General features: G+C 36.7%; 1 protein-coding gene and 1 long non-coding RNA gene across 3 annotated transcripts in view; one reads left to right on the forward strand and one right to left on the reverse strand.

Moving 5' to 3' along the window:
• LOC118892293 overlaps positions 1-23,861 on the forward strand; it is a 58,022-nt gene that overhangs the window by 18,684 nt on the left and 15,477 nt on the right. Inside the window, exons 2-3 of the long non-coding RNA XR_005019277.1 lie at positions 11,441-11,489; positions 13,068-13,255. This is a non-coding gene — a long non-coding RNA (uncharacterized LOC118892293). The remainder of the gene's footprint in view (positions 1-11,440; positions 11,490-13,067; positions 13,256-23,861) is intronic.
• Positions 8,078-23,861, reverse strand: part of KIAA0825 (KIAA0825 ortholog) — a 405,558-nt gene continuing 389,774 nt past the window's right edge. For both annotated transcript variants that reach the window (XM_036846744.1, XM_036846743.1), the window contains one exon: positions 8,078-10,283. In XM_036846744.1, the coding sequence (XP_036702639.1) occupies positions 10,166-10,283 (118 nt within the window). In that variant the 3' untranslated portion in view covers positions 8,078-10,165. The remainder of the gene's footprint in view (positions 10,284-23,861) is intronic.

Consider the following 23,861-nt stretch of genomic DNA (forward strand, 5'->3'; position numbering starts at 1 on the left):
ATATAGTATATATCTGCAAATAGTCACAGTTTTACTTCTTCCTTTTCTAATTTGGATGCATTTTATTTCTTTTTCTTGCCTAATTTCTCTGGCTAGGGCTTCCAATACTATGTTGAAGAAAAGTGGTAAGAATATGCATTTTTGCCTTGTTCCTGGTCTTAGAGAAAAAGCGTTCAGCTTTTTACCATTTAGTATGATGTTAGCTATGGGCCTGTCAAATATGTTCTTCATTATATTGAGGTATGTTCCCTCTATATGCACTTTGTTGAGAGTTTTTATCATAAACATATGTTGAATTTTATCAAATGAAATCATCTGTTGAGATCATCATATGATTTGTACTCTTCAATTTGTTAATGTGATGTATCATGTTGATTGATTTGTGGGTATTGAACTGTCCTTGCATCCCTGGAATAAGTTCCACTTGATCATGGTTTATGATGTATTGTTGGATTTGGTTTGCTAATATTTTGTTGAGGATTTTTGCATCTATGTTCATCACAGATATTGGTCTGTAATTTTCTTGTTGCATTCCTTGTCTGATTTTAGTATCAGGATAATGCTGGCCTCATAAAATGAGTCTAAAAGTGTTCCCTCCTCTTCTGTTTTTTGGAAGAGTTTGAGAAGGATTGGTATTAATTCTTCTTTGAACGTTGGGTAGAACCAGTGAAGCTGGTGGTCCTGGATTTTTTTGTTGGGAAGTTTTTGATGACTGATTCAATCTTATTACTAGTAATTGTTCTGTTCAGATTTTCTATTTCTTCATGAGTCAGTATTGGTAGTTTGTATGTTTCTAGAAATTTATCCATTTCTTCTAGATTGTCAAATTTGTTGGCATTTAATTGTTCATAGTAGTCTCTTATGATTCTTTGTATTTCTATGGTATCGGTTTTAACATCTCTTCTTCCATTTCTGATTTTATTTATTATTTTTTCTTGGTGAGTCTTACTAAAGGTTTGTCAATTTTGTTTGTATTTTCAAAGAATCAGCTCTTAGTTTCATTGATATTTTCTATTTTCTTTTTTAGTCTTTTTTGTTTATTTCTGCTCTTATCTTTGTTATTTCCTTAATTCTACTAACTTTGGGCTTTGTTTTCTCTTTTTCTAGTTCCTTGAAGTTTGAAATTAGGTTATTTCAGAATTTTCATGTTTCTTGATGTAGATGCTTAAAGGACTTAGAATGCTTTTGTTGAATCCTGTAAGTTTTGCTATGTTGCATTTCTATTTTCATTTGTCTCAAGGTATTTTTTAATTTCTCTTTTGATTTCTTCTTTGACTCATTGGTCATTTTGTAGCATGTTGTTAAATGTCCACATATTTGTTAATTTTCTAGTTTTCATCTTGTAATTGAATTCTAGTTTCATACCATTATGGTCAGAAAAGATGCTTTATATGATTTCAGCCTAACTAAATATATTAAGACTTCTTTTGTGACCTACGCTATCCTGGAGAATGTTCCATGTGCCTGAGAGAAGAATGTGTAGTCTGCTGCTTTTGGATGGAATGTTCAGTATATATCTGTTAAATCAATCTGGTCTAACATGTTGTTTAAGGCTGATGTTTCCTTATTGATTTTTCTGTCAGGATGATCTATCCACTGATGTAAGTGGGGTATTACAGTACCCTACTATTATTGTATTGCTGTCTATTTCCCCCCTAGGTCTGTTAATATTTGCTTTATATATTTCGGTGCTCTTATGTTAAGTGTGTAAGTATTTACAAATGTTGTATCCTCCTGTTGGATTGACTCCTTTATCATTATGTAATGTTCTTTGACTCTTATTAGAGTCTTTGGTTGAAAGTCTGTTTTGTCTCATATAAGTATAGCTACCCAACTTTTTTTTCCCCATTTTCACGGAATATCTTTTTTCCATACCTTCACTTTCAGTCTGTGGGTGTCCTTCCATCTGAAGTGAGTCTTTGTAAGCAATGTATAGGTTTTTTTTTTTTAATCCATTCAGCCACTCTGTGTCTTTTGATTGGAGGATTTTGTCCATTTACATTTAAAGTAATTATTGATAAGTACTTATTGTCATTTTCTTAATTGTTTTCTGGCTGTTTTGTACTGCCTCTCAGTACCTTTCTTCTTGTTTTCTCCCTTTGTATTTTGAATATTTTTCTTAGTCACATGCTTAGATTTGTTTCTCGTTATCTTTTGTATACCTACTATAGGTTTTTGCTTTGTGGTTACCAAGATGCTTACATATAGCAACTTATTATTGTAATAGACTATTTTAAGTTGATAACAACATAAGTCTTAACACATTCTAAACCTCTACAGTTTTACTCTCCTCTCCACTCCACCCGAAGTGTTTTATGTTTTTGATGTAACATTTTCTGTCTTTTTATGTTGTATATCCCTTAACTAATTATTGTAGATATAGGTATGTTTACTTTTGCCTTTTAACCTTCATACTAGCCTTATAAATTATTAATTCATTTCATTTACTATATATTTGCCTTTACCAGTGAGATTTATAATTTCATATGTTTTCTTGTTACTTATTTCTTTTTTGCTTATCCTTTCTTTTTATCTTAAAGAAGCCCCTTTAACATTCTCTGTAAGGCTGATTTAGTGGTGATTAACTCTTTTAGCTTTTGCTTGTCTGGAAAACTTTCTGTCTTCAATTCTGAATGTTTACTTTGCCAGATAGAATAATCTTGATTGGAAAGTTTTTTCTTTCAGCACTTTAAGTATATTATGCCACTCCCTTCTGGCCTATGAAAAATCTGCTCATAGTCTTGTGGGAATTGCCATGTACATACTAAGTTGTTTTTCTCTCTCTGCTTTTAAGATTCTCTTTGTTCTTAACTTTTGACATTTTAATTATATTGTGGGTCTCTTTGGGACTTATTTGAATATCCCTGGGCTTCCTGGATCTAGATGTCTGTTTCTTTCCAGGTTAGGGAATTTTTTAGCCATTATTTCTTCTTTCTTTTCTTTTTTTTTCTTTGTCTAACTGTGTTTTGTTACAAAGAGAACAGATTCTTTTTGTTTTTGCTGTGTTGGGTCTTCGCTGCTGCACGCAGGCTTTCTCTAGTTGTGGTGAGCGGGGGCCACTCTTTGTTGCAGTGCACAGGCTTCTCATTGTGGTGACTTGTTGCAGAGCAGGGGCTCTAGGTGTGTGGGCTTCAGTAGTTGCAGCACACAGGCTCAGTATTTGCAGCACATGGGCCCTAGAGCATGCGGGCTTCAGTAGTTGCAGTACGTGGGCTCAGTAGTTGTGGTGCATGGGCTTAGTTGCTCTGCAGCATGTGGGATCTTCTGGACCAGGTATCAAATGCATGTCCCCAGCATTGGCAGGCAGATTCTTAACCACTCCGCCACCAGGGAAGTCCCCAGCCATTATTTCTTGAAATATGTTTTCTTCCCCTTTCTTTTCCTCTTTCAGGGACCCATATAATGCAAATGGTAGTATGCTTGATGTTGTGCCATAAGTTGCTTAAACTGTCTTCAGTTTTTTTCAAGCTTTTTACTTTTTGCTACTCTGATTGGTTGAATTCCACTGCTCTGTGTCTGAGTTCACTGATCCTTTCTTCTTCATCTAGTCTGTTCTTAAATTTCTCTAGTATATTTTTCATTTCAGTTATTGTACTCTTCAGGTCTGTGACTACTGTTTCATACTTTCTTGTACTTTCCAACTCTTTGTTGAAATTCTGGCTATGTTTATCCATTTTTCTCCTAAGTCCAATGAGCATGTTTATGACCATGACTTTGAACTCTTTATCGGGTAAATCAGTTACCCCCATTTCATTAAGGTGTTTTTCTGAAGTATTTTCATATTCTTTCCTTTGGAACATATTCTTATCTTTTTGCAACAGCTACCTCTCCAGGTTTGAAGTAGTGATATAGTGTGGGAGATTAACTTCATCATTCAACCCTGGCCTAGCTCTTGGTTGTCTCTCAAACCTTTGTGCTTGTCCAAGCAGCCTATTTTATTTTTAATAGCTCACAGTAGTTGAGGTTGTGCCAAGACCTGTCAGTGTCCCAAAAGAGGGGTAGTCAATCCACATCTAGACTTAGGCTGGATCAGAAGCCAGACCCTCATGTAGCACCCTTTAAAGTATGCAAGTGTATGCAGTTCAGTGGGACTGCAAGCGTAAGCCCCACTAGCCACCAGAATCAGATAATCTGGAAGTGTCCCATGGGCAGCAGTCACAATATTCAGGGTTCGAGATGAGTGTATAAACTCCTGTCTGGGATATACCAGTGAGCAATAGTGAGGCAAAGGGAGAGCACAAAGATGGTTCCCAAGCATACCTTCCCTGAGAGCACCTCCATACACCTCTAGATGTGTGCCAAACCTGAAATCTGCCCCTCAGGTTTAAGCTCCAGGACAAGCATATAGCCTCTTTAACAGAAAGACTAAGGTTGTGTTCCAGTCTGCTATCTGTGCAGTGCCCTGAGGGTGGTAGCCTGCCAAGAACTGTCTCTTTGATTGTTACAGTCCTGTGGGACCCAGGAACACCAGGTGACCCCTGGCTACCATAGCTAGGCAATCAAAGGGCATCTCCTCAGTGGCAGCCATAAAGACACCAGAAGTATAAACCAACTCTCCTCCAAAAGATAATGGCACTCTGGAGCACAGCAGAGGGAGAGCACAAAGATAGCACCCACCCTCCTAGGTCTATGGAAAGGATTACAATCAGCCCTTAGATGTGTATTTAATTAGAGGCCTGCTGTTCAGGCAGCAGCTGTGATGATGTACTAATAGGCCTCTTTCACAGAAATTTCGAGCTCCTTGGCCTGTTGCCTCTTTTTGTGCCCCGGGAGTGATAGCTGTATAAAACCTTTTTCTCCATTAGTTACAGTCCTGTGGTACCTGTGACTGTAAGCTCAGCTGACCACCAGAGCCAGGTGATATAGAGGTGTCCCCTGGTGGCACCTGCAAAATTTGGGGGTGCCAGAGAAGGGTAATAATCTTCTTTCTGGAAGATGTCAGTGAGCTGGAGTGATGCAGAAGGAGAGCACAAAGATTGCATCTACTAGCCTCCATTCCTTGAGAGGCCGCCTAGATGTGTGCTAAACCAGAAACCTGCCTCTCTCAGGCCAAAGCTCCTGGATGAGCCAATAGGCCTCTTTCTTAGAAAGACTATGTATGTGTTTCAGTCTGCTGTCTATGGGCCTGGCAGTCTGTGGAGATCTCTCTCTTCAATTGTTACAGCCCAGTGGGACCCAGGAACACAAGCCCCCCATGGCAGCCAAAGCCAGGAGATCATTGGGTGTCCCCTTGGCGGCAGCCACAGAAGCTGTGGCCCCAGATGCTTGTAAAAGTTCATCCAGGAGATACTAGCACTCTGAAGCATGGCAGAGGGAGAGTATGCAGATGGCACCTGCCTGCTGGAGTGAGACAGAGGGGGACTGGAAAGGTGGCACCCACTGGAAAGAAAAAAAAAATGATGCCCATCAGCATCTGTCCCTAAGAGTATCCCAGCAGGCCCCTAAATTTGTGTTAAGTTAGATGCCTGTCCCTCAGGCAGATGCATTAAGATTAGCAAATGAGCCTCTTTCACATAAAGTCTGGATGAGATCAGGTGCTTCTGTTTCTGGCCCAGGATGAGTCCTAGCGCATGAGTCTTTAATAGACATTTCTCAGATCACTGTAGCCTTGTGGATCTTGTGGATGCAAGCCCTGTTGGTTTTCAAAGCTGGATATTTTGGGATCTCATCTCACAGGTGCAGGTCTTAAATGTTGGGGTGTCTGATGTGGCCTCAAGCTCCAGGTTTTGAGTCCCTTCCTGATTGTGGGTCAACCCGCCAGTGGCAAGGTTTATGACAAGATTGTGTCTTCAGCCTCTCTTACCCACTTTGATGTGGCTTTTTCTCTTTTGCCCAATGTGTAATTATCACTTAGCTAGTTTTTAGGTTTTTTTTTTTTTTTTTCAGAGGAATTTGTTCCATATGTAGCTGCAGATTCAGTGCGTCTGTGAGAGGAGGTGAGTTCAGGCTATTCCTACATTGCCATCTTGAACCAGAACCTCACTGCGCATCTTTATTTAAAATTTGGGTCAGTTTTTTCACATATCTACAACTCTTATTATCTCAAATGGGACTCCAATACAGACCTCATTAAGTGCTTAGAGTGGGTTAAATTGGTTACTCATTGAGAGTCTGGCACAGAGCCTGGCTTATCGTAGTGGCTTAATAAATGACAAAAAATACTAACTCCCAGTTCTTATTCCTAGTCCAGCCCTACTTCCACTTCTCTACTGGTCCCCCCATGTAGGATATTTCAGTGCCTAAATTCTAACTTGTGATGGACAGACTCCAGGGTGGCTTCCATCATCCTCACCTCCTAGCATTCACACTATTGTGTGATCCCTTCCTCCTGGGTATGAATGGGATGAGTGACTTGCTTTTAACCACTAGAATTTGGTAAAGGAGATGGAATGTGCATGATTAAATACATGTGATTATGTTACATACAATTGTAACATTGATCTTGCAAGGAGACTCTCTGTCCCTTACTGACTTTGAGGAACAAAGAGGCCATTTTGGCTAGACTCACATGGCAAGAAACTGAGGCCCTGAGTTGATAGCCTGCACGGTAATGAATGTTGTCAACAATGATGTGAACTTAGAAGTGGCACCTTAGCCAGTTGAACCTTAGATGAGACCACAGACCTGGGTGACACCCTCATTGAAGCCTTGTGAGATCCTAAGCAGAGAACCCAGCTAAACCATGCCCAGACACTGGACATAGAGACTATGAGGTGATAAATGTGTATTGTTTCAAGCTGCCAAATTATGATAATATTGTTATGCTGTAGTAATTACTGATACAGATCTTTATTCTTACAAATAATTATTACGATATTTTGAGGGGAAAAGTGTTATATCAATACAAGGTTTTGGATTCTTTAAATTCTGGAGAGACAAGAGTTTACTGCTTTACTGAGGATGCTGTTGAAAACATTTCTCAAAGGCAAAGCAGATAGTTTTTATCATTGTGTGGAATAATAGCTGATACTGAATATACAGGTCTCATAGTTCCCCATTAAAATTTAAAAGCTTTCAGGCATCATGTTAGGAAAGTTCATCAGTAGAGATACCACTTTTACCAGTTTTTTTTTTAATTGTGGTAAAAAAGACATAATATAAAATCTACCATCTTAACCATTTTTAAGTGTATGGTTCTGTAGTGTGAAATATATTCACACTATTGTAAAACATACCTTCAGAACATTTTTCATCTTGTAAAACTGAAACTCTATACCTATTAAACAACCCCTCTTTTCCCCTTCCTCTAGTCCTGAGTAGCCATTATTCTAATTTTTTCTATGAATTTGACTATTTAGATACCTCATATAAGTAGAATCATACAGCATTTGTCTTTTTGTGACTGTCTTATTTCACCTAGCATAATGCCCTCAAAGTTTATCAGTGTTGACAGGGCTTCCTTCCTTTTAAAGGCTAAATACAGCTTTTTAAATTTTTTTTTAAAATTATGAAATATTTCAAGTATCATTAAAATCATTTAAAAAAACAAATTTTTTTATAAGAAATTCCTATTATAAACTACCTGAAGCTCTCTTTGACTCAAGAATCTGTGAACTGGGATAGTAGAATATTTAGAGTAAGCAGATATTAGTAGACAAAACAGTGATTTATTTTTCCTATTTCTTGGTTGGTAGTTTTATAACATTTTTTCATAGACATGACAAATGTAAAATATCTGAAATACACATTATCATCTATACAGTTGATCCTTGAACAACACAGGGGTTAGGGGTACCTACCCTGTGTGTAACCCATGGTTCTGCATCCACAGATCAATCAAATGCATGTTATGGAGTACTGTAGTACATATTAGTAAAACATCTGCATATAAGTGAACCTGCACAGTTCAAACGTGTGTTGTTCAAGAATAAAATGTATTTTATTAGAAATTAATTCATACTATTTTAACACTGCTAGGCCAATAATAGATACCTCTTTAAAATTACATAAAAATACAGTTAAATAAAACACAGAAGGAAGATAATATTTTATAGGAAGATAACATTTTTGTAATAAGCATATATAGTTATAAAATATTAGGCTTCATTCTTATTGTTAACTTATACAAAAATAAATGTGAGAAAGAGTAATTGTTTTGGAGTGCCACTTTTTATCATACTTTAAGAAACATATCAAATGTAAAGTCAAAATGATCTGATAAAACAATAACTTATTTAAATTTCCCAATTATAAGTTTTACTGCACTTATGGCTACAGTAATTTCATAGATCAAGCATAGAAGAGAAATCAAATGCAAACTCTTCTCTCTTTTCTACATTTCTCTCCTTTCAACTCATCTCATTCTCCCCTTACTATACTTCTTTCCTTTTGGAAGGGAGCCATATAGACATTTTTTCAAGACAAACTAAATCACTTTGCAGGATTAATACAGATGTGTACAGATTCAATAAAAAATAGTGTTAACAGATGATCCTTAGATATATTAGAAAACAAAAGGAGCCAAATGTGAAATCCTATAACAACTTTATAAGATTATTTTATTTAGCTTTTGGATCAATTTTTTTTGACTTTCTATTTTAGTGTCTATTCTAATAAAATATAGTTGTGCAGATTTAGTACACAGACCATCACTAAGCTGAAGGAATAAAGTCAACCATTGCCTTATGTTTGTTGTTTTAGTAACTGTTTATAGATAAGAGTATGTGGAAAGTCTAATTTTCATAAAAATTTCTTAGCATTTTTTAAATGGTCTGCATAAAATTTTTAGAAATTATTTCAACCATGTCTTAAAACACTTGGTTTATGATTATACTGGCCAACTAAAGTACATTCTTTAAAAATAAAATGTGTTATTTGGCAGGCAGCTGGCTACATGGCCATTTATGTGTTTTTATGTAAGGGAATAATGCAAGAGATTTTCTAAGGTGTCCTCTGCACTCCAAGCTTTACTCTTTGAAAAATGTCCAAGTACTTTCCTTTGGAAATCATGTAGCCTATACATATTTTATAAAAATCACAGAATGTGGGAACATGAATAACCTGAGAACATCAGAAACAATGATGTTCAATGTCATATGGTCTAAAATAGTTCATGATATAAGGCTTCTCCCAGATGTCCTATAGGTTGCTCAACAGTCTAATTGTCTTTGCTGTCTTCTTACAATGACAGCCATTTAAACAACTGTGTTTATTAACTGCCCGCTAGATGAATAACTCTCTAGTAGGTATCTGGGGAGACTACTGCTATAAAGAGAGATTTCATATTATATTGTAAAGCCTTCAAGGTCTTTTTAATCTAATATCAGGCACTGATGGGAAGAATATAGTAAATACAACCCTACTTGACATAGAGGCACTAGAACACGTTCCGTTTCCTTCGTGTGTGTGTGTGCCTGTGTTCGTGTGTGTGTATCAATGCAATGGAAATAAGAGAAGTAACAGAAGCTATGGAACTATGGATAACGAGATTGCTGGAGTGAATTTTGAACATGATTTTCGGAGAAAGATGGTTTCTAGTTGGGAAAAATGGCAAGCGTGTGGCTTGGATGACAGGCAGTTCGCTGAACGTGGCACCGCTGGTATAGGTTCTGATAGGGTATGATTAGAAGTTTGAATCTGATGTTTGAAAAACCACTGTAGGCATAGATATTACTAAAGGTATACTTCAAGAGAGTGCTTTCTGTGGCTCTGATTAAAATAAATTGGATGAGGAAGAGGCTATGGGAAAGGAGACTGGTAAAGTGGTGGGTATTAAAGGCAATTAAGATCTGGACTTGGGCTACGGCTACAAAATTAATTTGAAATTTTCAGATGACCCTCAGGGGGGTATGTGACTCCAACTTAACATCCAAATGTTGTATTTAAAAATCCTTCGGGAAAAGATTTCCAAACATTTTGCCTGTTGTCATAGATACTTCAAGACTGAAAGAAAAAAAATAATAATTCAAAGGGAACACGAGATGGCAGTAGTTATATCATATTAAGAGAAAGACCGAGGAAAGAAAAACATTTGAAATTATTTTAAAAATAAAAAATATGTAGCATTTTATTCTTTATGTGCTGTACTCTTTTTCAGTTCAGAGATTACTCAGTCATTGGTTTCACGCTTCACAGCACATCAGAGGTTCATTCTGACTAGAGTAAAAATCCTACTCCATTACATGTGATTATTTCCTAAAATAAAACTGTTGCTGTTTTCTGCAGATTACTGTTCCTCTGTGTTATCTGAGGCAGAAGAGTCCTGGATGGTACACATTAGTTTTAGATGTTCCAGCATTGCTTTTTCTTCCTCTTGTAGTCTTTCATCCTTCCTCATTTCCCACCTAAAAGAAAAATCACATCTTAGCATTTTTGTAACTTCCAAACTACAGTCAACACTCAGTTTTTCAGGGTTGAGTATGAGCAGTCACTGATTTACTGAGTGTTTCTCCTTCTTTATTCTTTTACTCAGTGCCTTGGGCAACATAGTTCATTGGCACTGCTTCTGCAGAGTGGGCCAGGAGAATGGGAACGGAAGTAGAGTCAAACCAGCTCTACTCCAGGGGAAAGTTTCCAAGTATTGTTTTAAGTGAGTTTTCTATATTTCTAGATTTAAAAAAAGTATGGCTTCCCAGAATATGCATGCATATGAATACATCTAGAATTAGCAATTAATAAGCAAATATTTTTCATAGTATTTTCTCCTCACTGATCAACATATCAGTGGCTTTAAGTTGCAGAGACGTTTGCCAGGAAGACTTTAGCCACAAGATTAATACCAAGCTGAATTGGATATACCTTAAAGGCAGGTTCATCTATTCCTAGAAATAAGATCAGATTTCAAGTAATCAAGTTAAATCACCCAAGAAAAGCAGCAAACTGTCAGCAAGCTTCCACAGAGCATTTGCTAAAAAAAAAAAAGAAAAAAAAAAGAAAAGACTAAAGACTTTCTAATTCTGGATGATTGGGAGATACAGAACAAAATGTTAGGATATGGAACTATATTTGTATATAATCTTGCAAAGTAAATATCACAATAACCCAAGTATTGTTAATCCTTCCTTCCTCTCTTATATATGCCACTGCCCCAGGAATGGCCATGGCATACTTAATCCAGCACTACCACAAGGAGTCGTCTGCATATATTTCCTTTTTCTTTTCCTCATTCCTGTTTTTACCAGCCCCTAAGCCATCAACCATGATATGCTGTCACAAAAGGATTTTAAAACCAGTGTTGATAATCCTAAAAGACCCTCTGCTAGAAGGGCTTCAAGGGGATAGGATTTCTAACAACAGATAAGCAGCTGTTCACTGAATATTTTCCAGAAGCTCCCTATTTTATTATAGTCAGAATTCCTAGATAATAAACAGCCTGTCATACACGAGGAAAGGATAACAATTTGGGGTGAGATTGTTCTGATCTTGTTTGAGTAGTGAAAAGGAGGCAAGGGCATTGCATTTTCCATAGAAACCTGCTAATAGGATCCCTGTTTCCACACAGGTTTCCTTGTTGGAGTGTTGGGTTCACTATGCCTGGCCAGCCCTAGGAGGTGAGATATATATATCTTCACACACATATGGGATGATCTGAGAGATTCAACCTGGGTTTAATTTACATTGCTTCCTCATCCTCTGCCTGGAACTCTCCTCAACTCCCACCACCAACCAACCTTGGCTGGACCCAAAAACTGCTATTTCTGGCCATCTTAGTTTCTCTGTATGGTCAGAGTTAGGTTATGGATCTTATAGGTTTTAATAGCAACTTGAAAGATAAAGAGATTTTTCACCACCGCACTATTTGAAGTCATGTCACAAGGGGCAATACTCCTGAGCTCACTACTTTGAGATTTAAAATTTAGCCCACAAGGTTACCTTATACTGCTTTCATGGAATTTTGAAGATTAAAAACTGTCATTACCCATTTTATATATGTGAACTTGGGCATCATTAATTTGCATGTTGAGTTGAACTCCTTCCAAGCAGGAAAACATTAACAGAAATTACTTACATAGTACTAACTAAGGGCTAGGTATTGTTTTAAACACTTGACATATCAATCTTTAAATCCTTACTACAAAATGTTATTATTCCCATTCTGTAGAGGAGTAAACAGGCACAGAATGTTAATGTCACTTGGCCAACTGTCTTTGGATTGAAATCAGGGACTCAGGCTCTGAAGTCTGGGCTTGTAAATGCAACATTAACTATGTTTTTAAAACCATTCTGCAAGTGTCATTAATTAATGTTAAAAATAGTTTGAATACTTTATTTCCTGAAAAATGTTGCTGGAATGGGCTAGATATTTTTAAAAAGGCACTTTCTAAAATTCATATATATATATACTTAAAAAGAAATCCAAATATGAAAAATAAAGGTGCTAATATTGTACTGAGTAAATGAATTATGAATGTCAACAGAACAAAATATGTAATATGCACATATTTTGAGCATTGTCTCTAGTTGTGAAAAGTGAAAATATAATCTCTCTACTTCATTAAAAAATCTGTATAACTAATGTAATTTAAATGAATTGTATATATAATAAAATCCAAGATAAGGACTTTTGAAGCTTCATGAAAATTATAGGCACTTCACAGCATAATTGAGCTGTTAGTAATTAATGATATTAGGCAAAGTTATTACCTACCACAAAATTCTTGTATTTGCTTTGTGCTTATTAAGAAGAAATAATCTCATAAGAGAATAAGAATATGACAAAGATAGGAGTAAAGTAATACTAGAACTGTATTTTCCCTAATAATTTTACTTATATTGAATAAAAATAATAGGGATTTGAAGTGTATGTTTATTTTCACAAGCATTGTTATATTTCACATTTATAAGTTCTTAAGATAAGTTTAAATATAATTCTATCATAGTTTTAGGCTTTGTTAACAGTGCAAAAACAAGTCAGCTCTATCAAAAAACTACTGGAAGAAAAAATAAGCTATCAATTTGTTAAACATAATTAACTCAGTAATTTGTTCCCTAGTTTCCTCTATTATATTTAAAATCTGTAGTCAAACATGTCTGTACAGAAATTAAAAAATGTTGGAACCAATGTATTCTAGTTCTCCTTAAAAAGCATTATGGAGTGATTATGTTTCTACTTTTCCCATCTTTGGTAGGCTGTTCTCCTTCACTATTGCTAAATTTCCCACCTGCTTACCATGGAAAAAGAACTGCAACCTGACCCCCACGCCAGCTGGTGGCAGTCTTAGACACTGACGAGCAGCAAAATCCCATGAGACCTCAACTGATCTGTACCATAATCTTAATCATCTTCTGGAATTTGCCTCATCTATATGGCTCCTTGGTGAGTAGATGTGGGAGCTTGATCTGTCTTTGACTAGGGGGTCCCTTTTCATCCAAACACAACAGGTAACCTAAAAACCTGGGCTGAAATATTCTAACACAGCCAGTCGTCACAACCTTGCTCACTAGTACTACTTCAATTGACTTGGGGGTTCTCAGTTTTGGTGAGCCTAACTGGGTTTACACAGACATTGAGATCTAGACCAGAGGTATCTTCCTGCTCCTCTGTATGTTATATGAATGTTAGCTAATACCAAATGGCTCTTACATGTACCAGACCATGGGCTAAGAGCTTTCTGTTTCTGCTCACCTCAGTGAGCTTGGGATTTGAGAGGTACAAAATAAAAACAGTCAAAGATCAGTGAGTAACTGTTCTAGTGATCAGTTTGGTAGAATCTTTTATTTGGGGGCCTTTGTGGATAGCTGTGTGTCAGAGCCAACCAGGAGAGCTATGCCTGGGGAGCGGTTAAGCGTCAAGTGTGTCCATGGTAGCGTGAGTCCTTACTGTCAGAGAAGCAAGTCCTGGGGGACCCTTACTGCAGGAAAGAGCAACCAACACCAGGCAAGAGGAGGAGGGCCAGAATCTGGAGTGTGAGCAGTTCTCTGAGGCATTTACTACGCCTTCTACTAGGAGAAAAACATCTAAAATCTGTGAACTCAGAAGTATCCTGATTAAGAGCACATTCTCTGGAATCACTCTGTCTTTGGGATGAATCCATACCCCTCACGTACTAGTTGAATCACTTCAGGCAAGTTTCTTAACCTCTTCTATGCCTCAGAGTTCTCATCTGTAAAATGCGGTCAAAATAGTTTGATAGGAGCACAGCCATGCTCATTTGTGTATGTATTGCCTATGACTGATTTCACTCTACAGTGTCAGATTTTAGTAATTGTGAATGACACTGACTGAGACCAACTGTCCTACTATGCCTAAATTATCTACTATTTGGACTTTTACAGAGAATGTTGCCGAATAATGTTCTAGAATGGTGGTTCTAACTGGGGTGACACCACCTCCCTATGGGGAAATATGGAGAGCATTTTTGGTTGACACTGTCTAGGGAGTGCTTCTAGGACCCAGCGAACAGAGATGGTAAACATCTTTAATATACAGCAAACCTAAACAATAAAGAGTTGTCTTCCTGAAATGTCAATAGCATCCTTGCTGAGCAACATGTGCTCTAGAATCTCCAAAATATTGTTGAAGCATCCCTATTTAATTTGTGATTTTAACTAAAATGGTGTTTCGTGTTTCACTGCTTAGAATACTATTTGCTGAAGAGTAGAGGTTTTGAAGTCAGGTGCTGGATTTGAATCCCTTACAAGCTGTGTGGCCTTGGGCAAGCCAGATGAATTGTACTTCAGTTTCCTTATCAATCAAATGGGAATAATAACAGCGCCTGCTTCATAGAGTTGCCGTCAGAATGAAATGACTAAGTATACATAAAACATACAAAATAGTGCACAGTTCATAGCAAACACTCAATAAGTGATAACTGTTAGTAGTAGTATCATGATTATTTGGCATATTGGTTAAAGTTGCAAATAGCAGAAATCCTGACTGTGGTGGTTTACACAAACAGGTGTTTATTTTTCTCACATAATAAGAAATCCAGAGGTGGGTGACTACTGGCATGGGTTAAGTAGCTTGACAGCAGCAGGGCTGGTGCCTCGTGTTTTCTTGTCCTTTACCTCATGGTTCCAAGATGACTGTTGTAGCTTCAGCATCATGTCCTTGTTTTCAGGCAGGAAAAAGGAGGAAGGGGCTAGAGCTGCACCTGACTCATTTTATCAGGGAAATAAAACCCTTCCCAGATTCCTCCCAGCAGACACTGCAGCCACACTGTCTAGGTTTGAATCCTGATTCTGCCTTTTACTGACTGTGTGACATTGGGCAAGTTTCTTAACCTCTCTGTGCCTTAGTTGTCTCATATGCAAAATAGGGGATGCTATTTTTAGCAACTTTTAAACATCTTTATTGGAGTATAATTGCTTTACAATGTTGTGTTAGTTTCTGTTATGTAACAAGGTGAATCAGCTATATGTAGACATATATCCCCATATCCCCTCCCACCCTCTAATGGTATACATCTTAATGCATTATTGTAAATAGTAGGTGAGCTATGAATTCATAAAATGTTGCTATTATTTTATGAGACTCTACTTGTATCAAGTGGCTTCCCCACAGCTCCTACCTTGATGTTCCTTCTCCTACCCTGTGCCCTTCACATCGTTTTATCTGATAAATTCCCTGTTTTTATAAACATGTGGGTAAGATGAAGTTGCTACATATTACAGTGGTTTTACTCAGTGTTCAGTTATACATTTCTATGATCATGTTGTTGTTGCCTCTTGTTTTTCACGAGGGAGACATTTCTTGCCAGTTCACTCTGTTCAGCCTAGCATGGCCAGGGCTGTTTTTGTTCTCCTGTAATCCCTTTGTTGTATTTTTCAAGTACAGTCTATAATGATGGCATTTGATCATATTATTGGCATTTCTCCTGAAACACCAATAAAACACTTGGATATAAAAATGTAACTAGAAATAAGCCTCCTGATGTAATGTTATTAAACATTTATGTAGTACTTTATATTTACAAAGTGCTTTATAATTATTTATTAGTTAATTTCACTGTTAAACAACATTAACCATCTGGCCAAATTAATGATTTCAAATTGTCCTACCAGTTGGTATCTGAGGAGTGAAAAGTGAAGTCGTATTGGACTTTATTCTTCTCAAACAACCCTTTTTGTCCTTCTCTGTACAGCACAGTGCAGACTGGCTTCAAAGGGAGGTTCAAATCAGAGGGGAAAATTATGTCTCTGTTCTCTTCTTCCTGCTGTCCTATAAATGTGGGTTTTCTTCAGGATTCAGTCCTAGACTATTTTCAATTCTCTCTTGGAAAGCCCCACATCTAACCCCACATATTCAACTGTTGTCTCCACATCTATAATTCATCTGTCTCCCAAACAGTAATTCAGTATCTTTAAAATTCATTTTCGTTCCAAGCTCTCTAAATTCAACTTCTTGATGTTATTTTCACTCCCATTCCAATTATATTCATCATTCATATATTTTTTCATATATATATTTTTCACTTATTCAAATTGACCATTAACCCCCCACACTCAGTAACACAGGGTCTGAAGTTCACAAAGTAATTTACGCCTCTACTTCCAATCTTGTCTGCAGTGTCAGTCTCCAGTTAAGGGACAACTTACTCTGCAGTCATTCTCACATTCATCCCTCTGCAATCAGTCCACAGTTTGGGTGCTGTGATAGTGTGATGTGTAATAAGAAATATATTTTTAGTCTTCTTACCAATTTCTGGCACAGAGGTCCTAAAACCCTTGGAATTTACTGTGTGGAGAGCTATAAAGGTGTCTTTTGTTATGTTAATGGAAGCACCTAGGGTTGGAGGCTGGTTACCAGTGGAACCAACCACATGATTAGAGAGCTGGAATTTTTAGTGCCACCCTCCACTTCCTGGGAGAGGGGCTGGAGATTAAATTCCATCACCAATGACCAATGATTTAGTCAATTATGCCTGTGTAATGAAGCCTCCATGAAAATCCAAAAGGAGAGGGTTCACAGAGATTCCAAGTTGGTAAACACATGGAGATTTGTGGAGAGTGGCATGCTGGGAGAGAGAGCATGGAAGCTCCACTTCCTTTCCCCATGCCTTGCCCTAGGTGTCTCTTCCATCTGGCTGTTCCTGAGTTATATCCTTTTAAAATAAACCAGTAATCTAGTAAGTAAAAAATTTCTCTGAGTTCTGTAAGCTGCTCTATCAAATTAATGGAACCCAAGGAGGGGGTCAGTGGAACTTCCAGTCTGTAGCCAGGTTTGTCAGAAGTCTAGGTGACAACCTGGACTTGCAATTGGCATCTGAAGTTCGGAGGCAGAGGGTAATCCTATAGGAAGAAGCCCTTAACCTACGGGATCTGATGTCATCTCCAGGTAGTCCCAGAACTGTGTTGAATTATGGGACACCCAGCTGGTGTCAGAGAATTACCTGGTGATATGGGAAAAAAAAACCCTCCACACATTGGAAATGTGTGCAGAATCATAGGTGCTCATGATCTTATTGCCTGAACAGTGCAGTATTCCCCAGATATTCAGAGCTCAAGCCTCACACCACTGCTACACCAAACCTTCAATGACTGCCCTGCCCAGAGAGTTTATTAAGTCTTAGTGTTCTACCTCCACAGTAGTTCTGTTTAGCTGCCACCATCTCTCCTCAGGGAGAAGATGATTCTCCGTATTGCCTTTGGACTCATGTTTTCCCACATTTGCATGTCTACTTTTGCTATTCCATTCACTTGAAACGCCTTTCCGTATATCCCAAACCTGCTTATTCTTCAGACTCAGTCCATATCTCACCTCTTTCATAAAGTCCTTCCCAACTACCTAACCCTGATGTGATTGTCCTCCTTTGAGTCCTATAGTACCTAATATCAGCACTATTTTGGTAAATTAACCATATATTGCTTTGTTACTTCTATTACTTTCTTGAGTGATTACATTGCTTTTTTTTTTCACATGTAGTATTTTTTTTTAATATTTATTTGTTTATTTATTTGGCTGCACCGGGTCTTAATTGCAGCTTGCAGGATCTTTAGTTGTGGCAATGTGGGATCTTTAGTTGAGGCATGCAAAGTCTTAGTTGCAGCATGTGGGACCTAGTTCCCTGACCAGGGATCGAACCCCAAGCATTGGAGTACCATTTTTAGAAATGAGACAAATATTTCAGCCAAGAATCTGTGCAGAGAATTTTGTAGACCATCTTGTTTTAGTCATTTATTCTTGATGTTGTTCAAATGGATAAATATATAGGAAAAAAATAGAATAAACTTGGAAATTTGAGATTTAACAAGAAAAAATCTGAATTATAGAACCAATCACTAGCACTTGCTGATGGATATTGACAAACCATCCCCCTTTTCCTCCTAAATGTATGTATGTGTTTCAAGATTTTTGTTTTTCGATCCCAATTAAATCGAATCGAATTAATTCGATTCGATGCAGGGATCGAATGCATTGGGAGCATGGAGTCTTAGCCACTGGACCACCAGGGAAGTCCCCATGTGTAGTATGGTTTCATCTATATTTGCAGTTCCTTGAGGAAGACTTTTAATTATAACTTTTACTCCAAATTTTTTTTTCAAAGAAGATATTTCAAATAGCAAACAACATAGTGCTTTGTACACTATGCTCTGTACACTTTAAGCACTCACAAAATATCTGTTGATTGCTATGAGTTAGAAGCTTAGATGTTCCTATGTTATTCTTAGCTAGATTGAAGAAATAATAATCTTTAACCTCTAGTGTCACAACGGGTAGTAGCTGGTACCTAGAATAGGTATTGTTAAATTGTTATTTGTATGAATCATAAATATGAGGACTCTAGGAGCCTTAAAATTAGTCTCCTCATCCTTTGTTTCTACATCATTAGTTGATTCTTAAGGTCTTAAATTCAGTGGTCATACCAAAAGACAACAACTTCTTGCAAGTTCATTCATTTACTAATCATCTCCATACCAGTTCTTAGGATATGCTGCTGTAGATATAGAAGAAATAGAAGACTGGCCCAATTAGCAAAACTCTGGGAAACTCTGTCTCAATGAATGGTAACAGTAGGAAATTAATTGTAGTGCACCTCTACATAAAAGACTGAAATTAGAGGACCTTCTGAGTTACTATGTTGGGCTTTTAGTACATGTATAGCCTATGTTATGAGAGATCTGCTTTGGTTTGTAGTTTATTTGGTATTTATCACAATGAGCCACATTTTAGAACAGTTTTACTGTGTATAATTAATTTGCCCATTCATCCAGCAAACATTTATTGAGTACCTGCTAACCTCAAAAGACTGGGCTAGGTAATGTAGAGGTGAGTTGAGCTGGATATGGTCTTCTCTTCAGGGAGCTTATTCAGACCAAAAGAGGTCATCATATGGGCTTGACTGAGTAATTATTCTAAATCCATATTCAAAATCCCATAAAGATTTTGTAGAATATTTCAGTTTAGGTATGAAATGTCAGTGAAAATATAAGGCACTGGTGCCATTTCCTTAGGCTTTATCTTAGCAATTGTTTGTGGGAAAGGCATAATTCAGACATTTCTTCCTTCACTCATGAAGTAATCTGTGGTAGTCTTGGGGAATACTTCATGTCCTTCCTCATTCACTGGAAAGGTAGCAACATTAATGACAGAATGCCTCCTCATTTTTTAAAGGTCATTATCAAATTCTATGGTAAAATTGGAAACTATAGAATTTGATGTCCTTCTTTAAAGACGTTTCTGTAGAAAGGTGATTCTGAACAGCACTTAATCCCAAAGGACAAACTTTAGGGAGGGGACAGATAAATGCTATCCTAAATTTGAGAAAAACTTCATGAATATTGTGATTCATGAATAGCTATGGGAAATCTATTATAAACCAGAAAATCAGCTTTGAATGTAATCACCGTGAATATAAATGGCACCATTTTTAAGTAGCTCTTTTTATCCACATAAACCACAGAATTAGAGAGTCTCTTAACTTTGGAGACAGGTCTTTATAATACTATACTTGATAGATGAGACCTACCTACTTTTTTTTTTTTAATTATTTATTTATTTATTTATTTATGGTTGCGTTGGGTCTTCGTTGCTGCGTGCGGACTTCCTCTAGTTGCCTCGAGCGGGGTCTACTCTTCTTTGCAGTGTGTGGTCTTCTCACTGTAGTGGCTTCTCTTGTTGCGGAGCACGGGCCCTCAGCATGCGGGCTTCAGTAGTTGTGGTATGCGGGCTCAGTAGTTGTGGCACACGGGCTCACTAGTTGTGGCACGCAGGCTCACTAGTTGTGGCTCGTGGGCTCTAGAGTGCAGGCTCAGTAGTTGTGGCACACGGGCTTAGTTGCTCTGTGGCATGTGGAATCTTACCAGACCAGGGATTGAACCGGTATCTCCTGCATTGGCAGGCGGATTCTTAACCACTGCACCACCAGGGAAGTCCTGAGACCTACCTACTTTCTGATATGTTCTCCAGATGAGGCAAATCCACAACCACGTTTATCTAATGTTTTAAAACCGAAGTTTTAAGAAATGCATATAGTTTCAGTTCATCTTCCTTACATACATTTAGTGAAAATGGAGAAATTGTTATTCTTTTCATGTAACATAGACAATTGATTTATTGCTTAGCTTTATCTTCTCCAAAATAGAATAGTTTAGAATTTCCTTCTAGTTAGTAATTTTTAATACTTTAAAAGTTTTGTTTTTCTCTTAACTTTGTATTGAATCTCTAAAGTAGTTAAATAATAGGAATCATACATGGGAGCTACGAGGCCTTATACCATTTTCAGTAGGAGCATTAGGGAATGAGAGGATGGCAAAAAATCTCACTTTGATAAGGGATCACAGAGAGCTTTGCAAACTTATTTCTAACTTAAGTTAGCTATTCCTTCAAGCTAATTAACGTATACTAGTCTGGGGAGAATTCAGTAGGAAAAAAGAAAGCATTAAGGTAACTCATTCAAAAAAAAGGTCAAAAATGGTTAAGAATATCATTTATTTGTACTGTTTTATTTTCAAACTTAAAATAGAGATTTTATTTTGAATATTATAGAGGTTTTTGTGAACTGTAAAGGATGTTCAGTGTTTATAGGATACAATAAATGGAAATCACATCCTTGCCTTTGGAAGTTACAAAACATAAGCATTTCTTAAAATAAGGTGAGTTATTCCAACTCCCGTCAAATTATTTTGCCTCAATTTAACACTTCAATATCCAGAAAATAAGGTTTGTCTGTTTATTTTATGAAAATACATCACAGTTTGTTAATATACCACTTAGAACCCCTGAAACCCAATGCTATATATATTTAGTGTATAGAAATAAATAGAATAAATGAATAGTGAAATATATATTAAATATATATATAAATACACTTATATCTGAAATCCATACTCAATATAATTAAATATCAAAACTTGCCATCATGAATTAGCAGGTTGGTTGCTTGCTTTAGCCAAGAATTTGTTATATGTTTATGATAACTAGCTATATATGCAGTTTATCTAGCTATTTCTGCAAGAATTCAAATGGATGTTCTTTTATAAGGTAGTTGATTTCTTTTGCTACTAGTAATACAGTAAAATGAATCGTTCCAAGCTCAGAAACAAGCAGCAAAACCCTTAATTTGAATTTATAGTCTACAGAGACTATCTGCAACACAACTTAACTTTCCAACAATTTATTTTCATTAATATGATTTGTTCTATATATTTAAGTAGGAGAGTTATATACCAACCAATGGGACAAGTAAGAATGCTAACGGTAACATTTTAAACAGTTATGGCTTAGGGAAAACATAAATGGAAGCATAGCCATCAGTAGTAATGGAAGCTGAACTTTTCCATTACCAGTAAATCACCCATATTTTCATAGAGACTTTTATCACCAATGGATTTTTAAAAATTCTAAGAGTTTAGATAGAAGTCCAAGGTCATGCTATTTGGCTAGCACTCACTGCTGATACAGAAGAAATGCCCTTTGCTAGGAGAAGTGTCAAGACTACTATATGTCGTGAGAACCATATTGCTCTTTTTTTCTCAGCAATGTATTTTTCTCAGAGTAATGTACAATTTAATGAATAAAAAAGTCTTTTTCTTTTCTAGCTAAATTTGATGTACTTGGAAATTTTCATGGACTGTGTTCTATAGACACTTGCTGTGTATCCCATTTACTAAACTGCTATGTTAAAAGTTACGTAAGCTATGTCAAGAAATGTTATTCTTGCTCCAAAAATGATTGTTTAAAAAGTCTTATTTTCACCAAGAAGAAAAGGATTACATATTTGCAACTCTAAAACTTCTAAAAATTGAATGCATTTATACTAGCCATGTAAAGCTGATGACAACCCAGGCATCACAGGTTGTTTTGGCAACGCAGACTGGCACAAGGCTAACTAACCACTGCATAACCACTTCTGGGGATAACAATCTGAATGAAAGCACTATTTATAAACGTGAGATCTATCAGCTGAAATGCCTGTTTGCAACCTCTCGTTCAAATTAATAGCAGCATCATGTTTAGAAAAGGATTTGAAATATAGACCTGGCTCATATTTTATTTAAAATTGGCTAAGAATTTAGAAAGTTTAAAACTGTTCTAGAACCTAGGAGAAAATGAGAGCTCTACACGGTTAATGGTGCCATTATTCTTCATTGAGTCACTGCCTATGTATTCATATTCACATAGTATCCAACGTTCTTTCATTACTGAATGAATGAAATTATTTACTGAATGCCTACTATGTACTGGCACTGGGGGGGGGGGGTTTGGAGCATATAATTATGACAGCTAATGCTTATTTAGAAATTTCAATGTACCAGGCACTGTTCTAAGGACTTTGCATATAGTAATTCATTTAGCCCTCATAGCAACTTTAATTAATTAAAAAAATTTTTATTTTATATTGGAGTATAGTTGATTAACAATGTTGTGTTAGTTTCAGGTATACAGCAAAGTGATTCAGTTATACATATATATGTATCTATTTTTTTTCAAATTCTTTTCCCATTTAGGTTATTACAGAATATTGAGTAGAATGCCCTACGCTATACAGTAGGTCCTTTTTGGCTACCTATATTAAATATAGCAGTGTATACATGTCAATCTCAAACTCCCAATCTATCCCTCCCCCCCACCCTTCCCCCCTGGTAACCATAAGTTCATTCTCTAAGTCTGTGAGTCTATTTCTGTTTTGTAAATAAGTTAATTTGTGTCATTTTTTTGTTTTAGATTCCACATATAATTGATACCATATGATATTTGTCTTTCTCTGTCTGACTTACTTCACTTAGTATGATAATCTCTAGGTCCATCCATGTTGCTGCAAATGGTTTTATTTCATTATTTTTATGGCTGAGTAATATTCCTTTGTATATATATATACCACATCTTCTTTATCCATTCCTCTGTCAGTGGACATTTAGGTTGCTCTGTGTCTTGGCTATTGTAAATAGTGCTGGAATGAACATTGGGGTGCATGTACCTTTTCGAATTATGGTTTTCTCCAGATATATGCCCAGGAGTGGGATTGCTGGATGATATGGTAGTTCTATTTTTAGTTTTTTAAGGAACCTTCATACTATTCTCCATAGTGTCTGTACCAATTTACGTTCTGACCAACAGTGTAGGAGGGTTCCCTTTTCTCCACACCCGCTCCAGCATTTATTGTTTGTAGACTTTTTGATGATGGCCATTCTGACCAGTGTGACATGGTACCTCACTGTAGTTTTGATTTGCATTTCTCTAATAATTATCGATGTTGAGCATCTTTTCATGTGCCTCTTGACCATCTATATGTCTTCTTTGAAGAAATGTCTATTTAGATCTGCCCATTTTTTGATTGGGTTGTTTGGTTTGTTTTTTGTTTTTTTGATATTGAGCTGCATCAGCTGTTTGTATAGTTTGGAGATTAATTCCTTGTTGGTCACTTCATTTGCAAATATTTCCTTCATTCTGTGGGTTCTCTTTTTGTTTATGGTTTCCTTTGCTGTGTAAAAGCTTTTAAGTTTAATTAGGTCCCATTTGTTTATTTTTGTTTTATTTTCAT

Source organism: Balaenoptera musculus, chromosome 3 (genome assembly GCF_009873245.2).
Source record: "Balaenoptera musculus isolate JJ_BM4_2016_0621 chromosome 3, mBalMus1.pri.v3, whole genome shotgun sequence".
Classification (NCBI taxonomy): Eukaryota; Metazoa; Chordata; class Mammalia; order Artiodactyla; family Balaenopteridae; genus Balaenoptera; species Balaenoptera musculus.